At 32.8% G+C, this 13,077-nt stretch overlaps 1 protein-coding gene across 1 annotated transcript; it reads right to left on the bottom strand.

Moving 5' to 3' along the window:
• Positions 1-10,437: 10,437 nt before the first annotated feature.
• LOC147400796 (uncharacterized) lies at positions 10,438-12,845 on the bottom strand. Its single transcript, XM_086441821.1, has 8 exons — positions 12,377-12,845; positions 12,079-12,264; positions 11,877-11,942; positions 11,719-11,787; positions 11,521-11,604; positions 11,258-11,431; positions 11,005-11,126; positions 10,438-10,901 (listed from the first exon to the last, which is right to left on the bottom strand). The coding sequence occupies exons 1-8, from the start codon at positions 12,749-12,751 to the stop codon at positions 10,697-10,699; spliced, it is 1,281 nt and encodes a 426-aa protein (XP_086297947.1). The 5' UTR covers positions 12,752-12,845; the 3' UTR covers positions 10,438-10,696.
• Positions 12,846-13,077: the final 232 nt, after the last annotated feature.

Below are 13,077 nucleotides of genomic sequence, written 5' to 3'. Positions count from 1 at the left end.
ACATTGAGATACGAGACACCACAGTGTGAGCAAGTAACTGCTCGAGATGCTGCCTCTTGAGTCATTCTCGCCTTAGGGTCCAAGTTGTTGGAGATAGCCAGTCCAAATATTATTAATGGGAGCCTCCGAATCCAAATACTGGACATAAAACCATTGATCGGAGTTGGATCCCTCTCTGTTGAGATGGGATTATCCTCCAAAAGGGCGAACCTTGCAAACCTAACGGTGACGAATCACTGGTAGAGGTCGCACATGAGCAAGGTAGGTAAAGAACCCTGCATAAGGGACGTCCCGAAGAATAGCTGACAAGAGTATGGGACAATATGCCTCTAAAGAACGACAAACATTGTCATATCAGGGTGGACAAGGGACAATAAGGGGATGAGTGAACACGACCACCTTGACGAATAGGCATGGGTTGCACTTAGGGTTGATGAGACACTATTTACCACCCCCAACCCCACCTCTCTCTCTCCCCTAGGAAACTATAAAGGCCACCATCAAAGACAAATGTGTGAAACCTAAATGCAACCCACTAGAAAATTCATGAAATTGAAAATTGATTTAATCGTTGCTGTGGAATTATAAAGATACTATAGGAGTCAAAAGCTAGAGAATCATTCTAGACCATGCATCTCAAGGTGTGAGGTAGGAAATTTATCTACATGTTGTCATTTCCAAACTATGCAAAACAAGTATTATAGTTTCATGATTTCTTAATACATGTTTCTTTCTCTAACTATCACAAAGTACCCACACCGTTTTTTCTGAAATTTTCATCAAAATCACTACTCCGTTCAAAGTTCAAAATCTGAGTAGTTTTCGTCAAGGGCTTCTAATCAACTCCAATATTATAAGCCCACGATATAAAAAGAAAAGATTATTGAATTTGAGGTCAGAAATCAATAATTATATATATATATAGTTTGTTAGCAACAAACCGTCACTTTGGATATTGATATTCATTTTAAAATAAAACTCAACTAGACAGACTCGAATGTTCATCCGATAATTCATAAGTCCGCTTGGAAAAGTCAAATACTAATATATTAAAAGAGTCGTGATAATCTGACGCTCTCTTATGACATACACCCCCTTATGTCCTCATCATAGAATCGTAGATCATTTGCTTCAAGATATAAAAGAAAAAGATTTATGATTTTACGTATCTTGAGGCAAATGATCTATGATTTTGTGATGGTGGCGTAGTATGTCAGAGGGGGTGTCATAAAATCATTATTCATATTAAAATTATAAACATTTAAAAGACAGTTTTCAATATTTAAAAAAAACACAAATATTTGTCTTATTTTTCTCCTTTAAATCGAGAGATTCTATTGCCACACAACCCCAAGATGTGTACTAATTAGGATGGCATTAGCAAAAGTTGGTGTGGCAATAGAAACTCGCTTAAAATATTACATATATGACTTTTGAGTAACTCGGTCAAAGTTTGACCTGATTGGGTGCATTTTTTAGTGCAGATAAGTTAACTTAATGATTCACCAAATTGACTCCATGAGTTACTTTAATTGGATTTTGAAGCATGGTTTTTAAACTCGGTATCTCATCTCATCTCGTCTCGTTCAGCTCAGATACGGAATCGTCTCAGATGAATTTTTTGATACATTTGAGACGTCTCGTGAGACAAATTAAAAAATTAAACGTGACTCATAAATCTCGATCAAAAAATGACTTTGTGAGTTGGTCTCGTTCAATTCTGATACCGAGTTAACTTGGGTGATATGTCTCGGTCTCAAGCGAGTTTAAAAATCATGTTTTGAAGTTAGTCGTCTCCAAATTAACCACAAATAACAAATCCCAACATTGTGCACAAAAAAAACTGGTACTGGTGGGGGATGGATCATGGGTGGTAAGATAAAGAGAGGTTAATACTATTCCCCTTGAAAATTCGACTTGGATCAGATTTATGTCTCCAACCAAACACCAACACAAGGTGGACAAGTGCAGACGTGCTTGGCAGATGGGTCCAAAAGCCATCTGATACTTGTATTGTTTCTCTAATAATAATGCTTCCCCATATGTCATCCAACTATTTGCGTACGCCAACCATTCCATCAATCTAAGATTTCTGGCATTTATAGCTAAGTTAACAACATTCAAACAGCTGACGTGTCCCACTTGTGCTTGGACAAGTTGGCAGGGAACCAAAGCCAGTTAGGTATGTCGACTACTTCTAACACGTGTCACTTGCCCATGAGTTCACACTAACCAAAAAAAAATAAAATAAATAAATCTAACAAAAGTACAGTAACATTGCTGATCACTTCCATGGAGACTTCATGAGGTTGAACGTTTCCACAGGTTTTCAATAGATAGTAATTGTTAGTCATCAAGTGGTGGGGGTGGGTAAAAAAAAAAACGCTTTCAATGTGTGACACGTGTTCTGATTACTATGCCTTGATCCGTAAATTTAATTTAATGATGAGTCATCCGATCCAATTTAGAGTGATTGGGTAAGTTTAGTTCATTCAATCACATTTTCAAATGTGCCTAGACCTCGATAGATGGGGAGTTATTGATATCTATGAAGAGTTACTTAGTCAGTTCAAATCCTTAAAAATTGGGGATTGAACGAAGTCAAAAGTTATTAGAATTTTGATAACAGAAGATCACGAAAAAGAGAGATCAATTAAGAAAAATGATCATGATTTGGTACATTCGTAATCAAGATCAACTTTCTAAATTTGACAAATGATCAAATTGTGAATGAGATTTAAGGAAATATTAAGATTTTACCTCTATAAATACACGGGTTGACACATACACAAGAGTACAATTTCAAACTCCCATATGATGTTAATCTACCATTATTTTATTATAATTCAATTTAGACAATAGAGAGATTGTGTTGTAGACACACACAAGAGTTCAAGAGTAAAAGATCTAAAGCATCTAGTGAGAGTTTCAAAGTAGTACAAATTTAGCATTTACAAGTTCTACTTAGAGAAACACTTCCCTTAGTTAGATTTGAAATCTTACTAAGGGTCGTTGAACTCTAATGGATTGCCAAATTGACAATCCAACATCATAATCTTCTATATTTCATGAAAAAGTTCAAATAAAAAAAATAACATTTCAGATCAAAAGTTTTGTAAATGGATAGCACTACGGAACTCCCAAATTTAAAATCAAGAATATACTATAAATAATCTTTTTAAGCTTTTTTTCCCTTAAAATTCATAGAATTTTGTCATCTACATCCCCATGGAATCAGATCATGTTTTTTTTTCTTTCCTTTTATAGGCTTACTAAGATAGTAAGGCTAGATTTACTCTATTACCTATGCCATGTTGCACAGATTAAAGAAAGTGTATTTTAGAAATGCCCCTCCGGCATTTGCTGAATATTTGAGATACCCGTATGTTTTCAAACTTATGATTGAGATGACACACCCATTAACTTTAGCCTTCTATAAGAGAATGATGGAAAATGACCTAAATACCCTCATTTTAAAATCCTCCAAAAACCCTGATCTTTCACCACAAAAACCGTTCTCTTCAACTCTAAGGCCCTTAAACCTTCAAACCTCATAAATAATATAGAATTCCTAGAACACCATGGATTGTAGTTGAGATCAAGAGGGTTAAATAATAAATAACCTTAAAGGTTAAGGAGTTAAGAAAGAAACGCAAGGTGGGTTTTGACCAGAGAAGAAGTATTTTAATATATTAAAAAAATAAAAAAAAACATAAAACAAGTTAGATCAAGTCTCTAGTCTATTTTAAGATAGCCCATAACCAGCTAGCTATGAAGGATAAGGCCACCACCCTATTAAATAAACGTCACTTCTTCATCTTAGCTAGCAATACTTCACCCCAGATTCAATTTTATTAGACAAAGGAGACAATTAAATTCAATGGTGCACCCACCGTGCCCAATAGTCTAAGGTGGGCCCATGGCCCCAGTAACCACAACTGTAGCCCACAATGCCCATTGTCCTGTCTACCCATTTTGTTATTTCAATTTGATAATCTCCCATGCTTATCCCTTGGCCCAAAAAACAAATGAGAGAGAGAGCTCAAATTGTTTGATAGTGTCAGTTGGATGGAGACAACTACGAAGATGAACCCGACCATCAACATTGAGTGTTTCTAATGTTTTGGAGAGATATTCCCCTATTAATTCAATACATTTTCCTTTGAAATCTCATTATTAGATCGAGTGGTCACAATCTTTGTGTTTAATTTAGACAAAAAAAGATCTTTCATAAAATTACCTTGATTTCATAAGGTAATCTTAAAACATTTTAAAAGTATTTCTCAAAACTATAAATTTAGCATTTTGAGAAATAAAATTTTCCCAAATCAATGTATTTTATTATAATTTTTTTTTTCCATATAATTGCCGTGATATATCACCTAATTTATGAAATATAAGTAAAGATGAGAGAATTTGGGATAGAAAATTTTATGGGATTGAAAAAAAAATTACAATTCTCAATCAATACAGTATCGGTAATTTTCTAAAAAATTTGTACTACTATAAAAATTTCACCTATAATTTTCTAAAAACTTTGCAATTACATTTTTTTTATATATAGAATAATGCTGAAGTGACCTAAAGATTGGACCTCACATCACCCCTGACGTGAAAGTGCATGGGAACCATAGATGCTTTTCCTTGAGATACAAGTGAAAAAGCATCTATGGTCCCTATCCAATTTCATGTCATGACGTGCAATATGAGGTCACTCCAACACGACTCTTTTTTATAATAACCTTTTGTGATTTGAAAGAGATTCTTTAAAAATTGAAATTGCACATAAAACTCTTGTATTTTCATGCATCTTAATAGACAAAATACAAAAAACATTTTTACAAGTATTTCTAAAAGTTGAAATACCTTCCAAACTTAAATAACTAATAAGATTATGACATATGGGAAGAGAGGTTCACATTGAAAGAATCGATTTCCTTTGTGAAAATGAAAAGAGGTGAAAAATAGAAGAACAACGGATTGCGTAGTCATCAAGGTCTTTAATAGTCATGGCTCAAGGTTCAACTAATTTCCAAGTGTATTTTTTTCCCTACATCCAAGTTTTAATTATATTTTTCAATATTTGGATCTATTTTTATTTCAACATTAATATACCAATAGTGCTCGACATTACGTTTCGAATGCAAACAACATCATAAAGTTGAGTGATGAGTGTAGATACGTGGGGGTAATGAGCTTAAGTTCTAATTTCTCATTAGAATCTTTGATGACAAAAAAATTAATAATGACAAGGAAAGTAGCTTTAAATATATAGTTTATCAAACTGGCTTGGTTCTTTGTCAATTTGATTATCTAAAAATGGAAATTTAAAAAAAAAATCCAATCTCAGTTTTAAGAAAAAGAGTGCACCACTACATATGATGACCATCTTTGGGATAAGGGTTCCAAGATAACGGTGATGACGACATGACAACAACAACAACTATAATGATCGTTACAAGACATGAGAAATAGAATGAGATTTAATATGATTACTTGTTGGGTTAGATCCATGTCCCATATATTTGTATATATATGTAAATCCAAAACTATCATAATTAAATCAAGTCTAGACTAATCAAATTCGACAAGACTTTCCTAACTTTAAAAGACCTTTTAAGATAGGGCATCGAATATACGATTGAGATGGAGGTGAAAAAACATAATTTTTTCCTGGAATCTTTGCAAATTGATTTCACATACATACACACATACATGAGAGATTTATTGGGCATGCCAATTTGTTACAATTTTATTATAAAAACTCCCTTACTTTATCAAGTTTGTTACTGTGACAAACCTTACTTTATGAATCAATCTAGCGTGACTAATTTCATAAGATTTCAAATCTTATTAAGGGTTATTGGGCCCTAGTGGATTGTCAAATGGGCAATCCAACATCACAACTTTCTATATTTCATGAAAAAACTCATATTCAAAAAACCAATATTTCATGGGAATGTTAGCATTATCTAACATTTTTTTTTTTTAAAATAATACCCCTCTTCATTTTATTTTTTGTGTGAAAAAGATAAGAACATATTTACATAATAAATATTATGAGCATTTAAGTATTTTGAATTAAAAGTCTTTATCATAGTAAATGCTTTGGCAATCAGTGCCAACATAATAAATGCATTTATTAATGATATAAGAAATATATTTATTATATAAAAGATTAATATACCATTATCTTTTTTACTAAAAGACAAAACAATGAAGGGTATTATTGGAAAAAAAAAATGTTGGACAATGCTAACTTCTCCAACTGTTAAAATTAATCTTTTTTTTTAGAATTGTTTTTTCAAAGTTCTTAGACTTCTTTCCTTTATAACTATGACAACATCATATCATGTTTTTTATTGCCAAAAATTAATGTGGTTAGATGGACTTTAAGGTTTGTTGAATAACAAATCAACAGTCTTAATTTGAATTTTGTGGCGTGGATCACACTCCAAGGTTTGCTGAGTAACAAACATGATAAGTAAAGTTTATTGAGTAATAAACTTGATAAAGTAAAGTTCCCTTGGAGTTGTCAGAACTCTAAGAGAGTTTTTGTAATAAAAATGCAACAGTTCGGTTTACCGGGTAAATCTCTCTATATATATTTTCAAAAGATTTGATTTCATTTCGCATTTGTTCCTTCCGCAACATAATCAAAAAAAAAAAAGATTCAATTTTGAGATCAATTGCAATTTTTTTATTTTTAAATCAGAATTAATTCTCTTTCAGGACTGTCATTTTCTATGTAGTCACTAGTCGGGGTTCAAGAAATCAAATAAATTCCCTTCTTTCACAACCTTCATAAATATTAAAATATAACAAGAGGTTGACTGAGATATTTTTTAGCAAAATGTTGATTATGGCAAGGATGACTTTATACATGTTGAAAGGAACTACAATATAAAGTGATGAAACCTTGAGGAAGAGGTTACGATGAGACTTGCCTATAAATAGCATTATGTCTTGGGATCAAACCTTGGATGGAACAACTCGAATTCAAAATGATTATCTCGTCAATTTTTGGATAAATTCCTTTCGGGTCCATTTAAATTAAAATAAATTATGCCACGTAGAACTTTGCCGCTCATAGACGTATCCATGATGAGGAGAAACCATTTGATCTTTAGAAAAGATCAACTATATCAAACATGGATAATGAGTAAGAAATAGAGAGAGTGGGATTTTGAGTTTGAATCTCAAAGCAAATTAGATGTTTCCAATTAGATCTTTTACATCCAAACTCCCGATCTCTTGCACCAAAAACCTATAAAAACATAATCTTATAGATTTAAAAAAGAGTCATGGTGGAGTAACATTGTGGGGGACATTTCTGACGTGGAACTGTGTAACGATATCTCGATGAAAAGCATCTATAACTCTTACATAATTCCACATAAGAAATATCTCCCACAATGTTACTTCAACATTATTCTTTAAAAAATTGAAACATGGGTGGTTACATGCAATTGGGTGATTTTAAAATGAAGCAATCTCCATCGTTAATCCCATCTTAGATCAGCAAACATGTTTATGGGCGGGACGTGTTTTACAAATTTGACATTCTATTATATATATATATATGGGAAATGTTAATGTCCAAAATTTTACGGACACATTAACATTCTTCAATATTTTGTTTTTTTAATAATAACTTTATTTATTTTATCTTTTAATAAAAATAAATAAAGGTATGTTAATCTTTTATGCAATAATATTTGTTTGTATCGATTACCAAATCATTTATTACATCAAAATTTAGATGTGATTAGATCCATTGACAACGCTACTAAAAGAATGGCTCCTTAGTGAAATTGAAGATTCTATTTCGCTCCAATCATATATGATTATCGAAAATTTTGACATTTTAAAGAATGTCATTGTTGCGTGGTGGATGGCACATGCATGACCACGTGTATTTTACTGAGAAAGATCTTCGAAAGTTTAAAAGTTTCATGGGCCCAAGTTTAAGCCGATCACAGACACATGCATGTCGTTTAGTAATAACAAACATGTCATCTCAGGACACGCATCAACATGACATATTGACATGACATGTCATTATAATGACATGAGAAGGCGACAACACACATGAGGCTTTAGTGTAAAAAGATGACTAAAATGGCATCAAAGTCTCCACGATAACGAATCATGACGGATGACAAATAATCCATGCATGGTACATCACATCATGGATGTCGACCTCAATCATCATTAAAGTGAAGGGAAGTCTCCAGGTCTGCCGACGTGTTATTCTCTGACGTGGTTGAGAGGACCTGACATGGCTTGTCTAGGACTAAAGCTTTCTATAATTATGATCTCCATGATTACTTATCAAACGACGCCTTGACACGTGGCGTGACTATGAATTTTTTGTCCACGTCAGCTAATCTTTAGATGCTGACTTATCCTGAAAAATGGGGGTGGTTCAGAACTTTGTTTGAAGAAGGTGGCAATTTGATATTAGTTAATGGATCCAATTATATCCAACAAATTGACTGATTTGCCCTTATTAATTTGGGATTCATTTAAACATCTTACGGACAATACTGGCATAGCGGGCATGGACGTATTGGCATTTGATTAAGGGTCAAATATTAGTCCATTTCATAGTCAGTCGATGTTTACTTAGGTCAAGGGGTAAACTCGTACTTTATTGGGATAATATTAATATTGCCAATTTTATAGAGGATATTATTAAAATTTCCTTAATATTATGTGTAATTTACCTGTTTAATTAAATTTATATTAAAAAAAAAAAAACCCTTCTCATGCATCAAGCCTTGAGATCAATCGGTAGCACAACACATAAATGCAGACCATTTAGTTGCTGAGCTGCCTTTGAGTGGGCCCCACTTCTTAAGCCAGATTAATGAGGGTAATCACAGCTGTTCAATTTTCAAGGCTACCATCCTAATAAATCAGGGGCCTTGGGAGGTTGACTTTTTGGAGGTGCACCTATTTTGAGCAGATTGACAAGTTTGTGGACACCATGAGCCGAATGAGCTGATGACATCATATTGTCTTGAGATAGATGAGTGAATAAAAATTAATTAAAGATAATAAAATTAGAAGAGTATTATTGAAAAGACTAATGCTTTTCACACTCGATTTTTTATTATTTATACTTAATTTGTATTCGACTAACGTGACAAGAGCACAGAATTGTAGATCTTTTTTTTTTTTGTCTATCTTAAAGAAAATGAACTATGATTCTATGCACTTGCCACATCAGTCGAGTACTGAATGAGTGGAAAAAAATTGAGTCCAAAAATTACGACTCTATTGAAAAAAAGGGAAAAGAGAAAAAACAATAAACTTGAAGAAGGGATAAGATGGAAGAAAATAAAGAGGGGTTATGTGGACATTAATTCTTTGTCTTAGTCTTTATACCAACAAAACTATAATTGAGTGTGATCCTAAATATATATTAGTTGAGGTATCCAAATCTCTTAGAACATTCGACTAATCCTCAGCCAAGTGCAGTCCCCTCACCTCACCCACACACACACACACCAGGAAACTTCTAGGATAAATCCTTGAGAGTGACACTTAAGTGAATATTTGAACTCAAGACCTCCATTCCTTGAGACGTGGTCATGGTCATTTCTTCGACCCATTGGGTTAAAATAGTGAGTATTTTGTTAATTCATCCAATCAAGCTTAGAAATGAGATTTGGTCTGTCTCAAATTATGTTTGATACACTTTGTAACATGTGTGGTTGAGATGAGGCAAGAAACGCAGATTTTCTAGATATCAGACAAGTGAAGATGACTAATTTTAGGAGAAAATCACGGGTCTTCGACTACAAAACAAAATGAGAGTACTCTAATTAATACTAGATAAGACAAGGGTCAAGGGGTATGTCATCAATTTAAAAACACAAGAGATATCTCTAATATTCATGACCAAAACGTGGAGGGGCATGTCTATGTCACCCTAAAAATAATTGCTAAGTAAATAAAATGAAAGCTTGAAAAACAAGATGTGCCTATTCTAGATTTCAACGAACTTGAATACCAAGGACTAGGGCAGCTTGGACCTTGTGATAATGGTAGGCCAGGGATGACAGTATCATTCACTCACCAAAGGAACCTATTTTTACCTAAAAAATCACAGAAGAACTAACAGATTATAATTCCTTTGTTAAAATAAGAAAAAGAGAAATTACTAAAACAGCTATCAATTTTTATGAAATTACTGAACCAGATTTGTTTTTATTTTTATTTTTATATATTATTAATATTTTACAAGAATTGTTATTTAACAATTGAATATTGGTTCACAAGAAAATAGCAAATATGAATATACATATATAAAGATTTTCTACATAGATACCCTCTGTGCACAACCGTTAAAAAGTTGATAGAGACCTTAACACTTCAACCCACCTACAATAACATCACAGAAAGATTCCACAAAGAAAACCAATAAAATAAAAACAAAATAACAAGTCAAATATATATATCTAAGTAGTCAAACAACAACAACTGTCCTTTTCCCTTAGAAGTTACATGGAAAGAGAAACAATAATAAAAATCACAACAATGATACAGTGAAAATTCAATTTTATTGTGATTATATTGTTACACAATATGTCCCTAACTTTAATCACCAAAGACTCTTGTACTTGAGATTTGTGAGTCAGATGTAGAGCATGTAACAAGGGTTCTTCATGTAATCTGGTTTTCATATTTAGTTGCTTTGCAACTGTTCTTCTTCATCTTCTTCTGCTTTCCTTGTATTTCTCCCATATTCAAAGCCAAAGACCCCTTTAAGCTCTACTTGGATTGGATCAGAATGTAAAGTTGAAGAAGCCCACTCCATTGGAATTGATGTTGAGAGAAAAGAAGCTTTAATTTCTTCTGGGTTTCTTGGATTATTTTCTCTGTTGTTGTTGCTGTTAAGATATTTAAAAAATAAAAAAGTTAAGATATAGAGAGAAAAAAAGGGGTTTAAGATTAACTGATATTAGTATAAAAGAAAGGGAGTGAAGGACTTACCAGATGTCTGTGGGGGTAGATTTTATATTACTTTCTTGGAAAGAACACAAGTTTGTGAAACCAGATTCATTAATAAGCCTTTGTCTCTGGTCATCAACATCCCATAATAGATTTCCATTATCCTGAATATGATATAGTCAATGTTAGCACATGGGTTATTTATATTTTTTATTTAATTTAATTTAATTCTTTTTTTTTTTTTGGATTCTTTAAGTAGAAATATAGGAGTTGATTGGGTATTTTGTAATTATACCTGAGAGAATGAATTTGGTCTCTGTCCTTGCTGAAGTAAAAGAGCAACTGAGTTGTCTAGAAGAGAGTAATTATTTGTTGTGGTGAAGGTAGTTGTAGTATCAGCAAAAGCTGTTGATGGTGTAGGGATGGATTGTTGCAAAGATGGCAATGGTGATACCAAGTTACTTTGTTTCTGAAATTTCATGTTAGAAACAATGAACCCATCAGTTTCATGAAGAAAATTATAGATGGATGAAAACTAGAAAGGAATAGTTATTATACCTCTGATTTAGGCATGAAGGCATCGAAATCTGCTCCAAATTCATAGAATATGGGACTAACAGAAGAAAGCTTCATTGAGAGGAACTGAAAATGCAAGTAAAAGGACACACCAAGTGATTAACTATGTTTCATTTAACAAAGATAAACAAGTTTTTTTTTTTTTTAAAGCTTTATTTCTTTATTTAAATTTATTATTACCTCCACTTGATGCTGTAGGGATTGGACATAGTTAATTATCTCATCCAACATAAGGGCCTTGCTGGACACCTATTAAATTCCAAACAACATGAAAATGTTAATTTTCTAATAAGGAGAAGAACACTAAAAAAAAAAAACTTAAAAGAGCTTAATTTCACCTTGTCACAGCCAGGAACAAGACCTTGCAACATCTTCAACCTTTCACTGATTCTCTCTCTTCTTACCTGAAAATCCATTAATGGAAACATATTTAGAGGACATGAGAATATGGGTAGAGGATTATATTTATAGCAAAAACTAGTTTTTTTATTGATCAAAAACTTGGGTTTTGAGGGTTAATTAATATTAGTATTACAGTACCCTTTCTGCAAGGCTATGGCTGTCTGTTGCTTCACCTCTCCTTGCTCTCACATGAACATAGCCAGTTATGGGAAATTCAGGGACTTTCTTCTGATTCTTCTTATCAGCTTTGCTCTTCTTTTCTTCTGTTTCTTTCAAGGCACCATTGCATTTCTTTTGTCTCTTGGGTTTAGCTTTCTTTGTATCCTAATTACAAAATGAATCATAGAGTAAGAACCAAATATGAAAAATTAAGAACTACCCATAATTTGAAAAACCCAAATTCACAAGAATTCAATCCAAATTTTGACTAGTTTACCTTGGATTGAGAAGAAATCAAGCAAGACCCATCTCTGTTTCTTCTTTTCTTCTGTAATGGGGTGGCCTTACTTTGAATGATTTGATCACTAACTTCAAGATCAAGCACCATAGATGACGAATCTGTCTTTTGTTTCTCAGTTATAGAATTTCCATTATCACTACATTGAAGAACTTTGACATCAATTGGAAATGGAGTCTCTTGAAAAGGCTCAGATGGGAAAGAACAAGGAAAACAAGAGGAGGTTGAGGAGGAAGAAGAGGAGGAGTTGTTTATGAATCCTTCCTCCAATAAACCAGACATTTTAATTGGAATACTTGGAAGGAAAATTGAATCAAGAAGAAACGAAGAGTGATGGTGTGAAAAGGCTGCCATTTGAGAGCTCTAAATTAAATGAAAAGTGGGGGGAGAAAATAAAGGCAGAGAAAGTAAAGAAATAGCATTCAAGAGAAAGGAAAGTGGGGTTGAGACAACAGCAAGATTGGTTTATATAATGAGAGGAAGAGATAAAGAGACAAAAATTACAAGAATATATAAAAGTCCATGCAAATTTATGCTCATTTAATTGTTTTTTCTTTTAAAATCAATTATTCTCTCTAAAGATCCAAACTTTTATCTAACTACTACATTTTATTTTCATTACTTTTAAAGAGGTAACAAATTCATAATATCAAAACAAAATTCTTATCTTAAAGAACTAT

Source organism: Akebia trifoliata, chromosome 5 (assembly GCF_017979445.1).
Source record: "Akebia trifoliata isolate Shusen 1 chromosome 5, ASM1797944v1, whole genome shotgun sequence".
NCBI lineage: Eukaryota > Viridiplantae > Streptophyta > Magnoliopsida > Ranunculales > Lardizabalaceae > Akebia > Akebia trifoliata.
The sequence above is the reverse complement of the archived record's forward strand: the minus strand, read 5'-3'. Positions and strand labels throughout refer to the sequence as shown.

Coding starts and splice junctions, on each gene's coding strand:
- LOC147400796 (XM_086441821.1), bottom strand. CDS start 12,751: ATGGCAGCCTTTTCACACCATCACTCTTCGTTTCTTCTTGATTCAATT. Junction 11,943..12,078: donor GCCATAGCCTTGCAGAAAGG/GTACTGTAATAC, acceptor ATGGATTTTCAG/GTAAGAAGAGAGAGAATCAG. Junction 11,432..11,520: donor CCTTCATGCCTAAATCAGAG/GTATAATAACTA, acceptor ATGAAATTTCAG/AAACAAAGTAACTTGGTATC.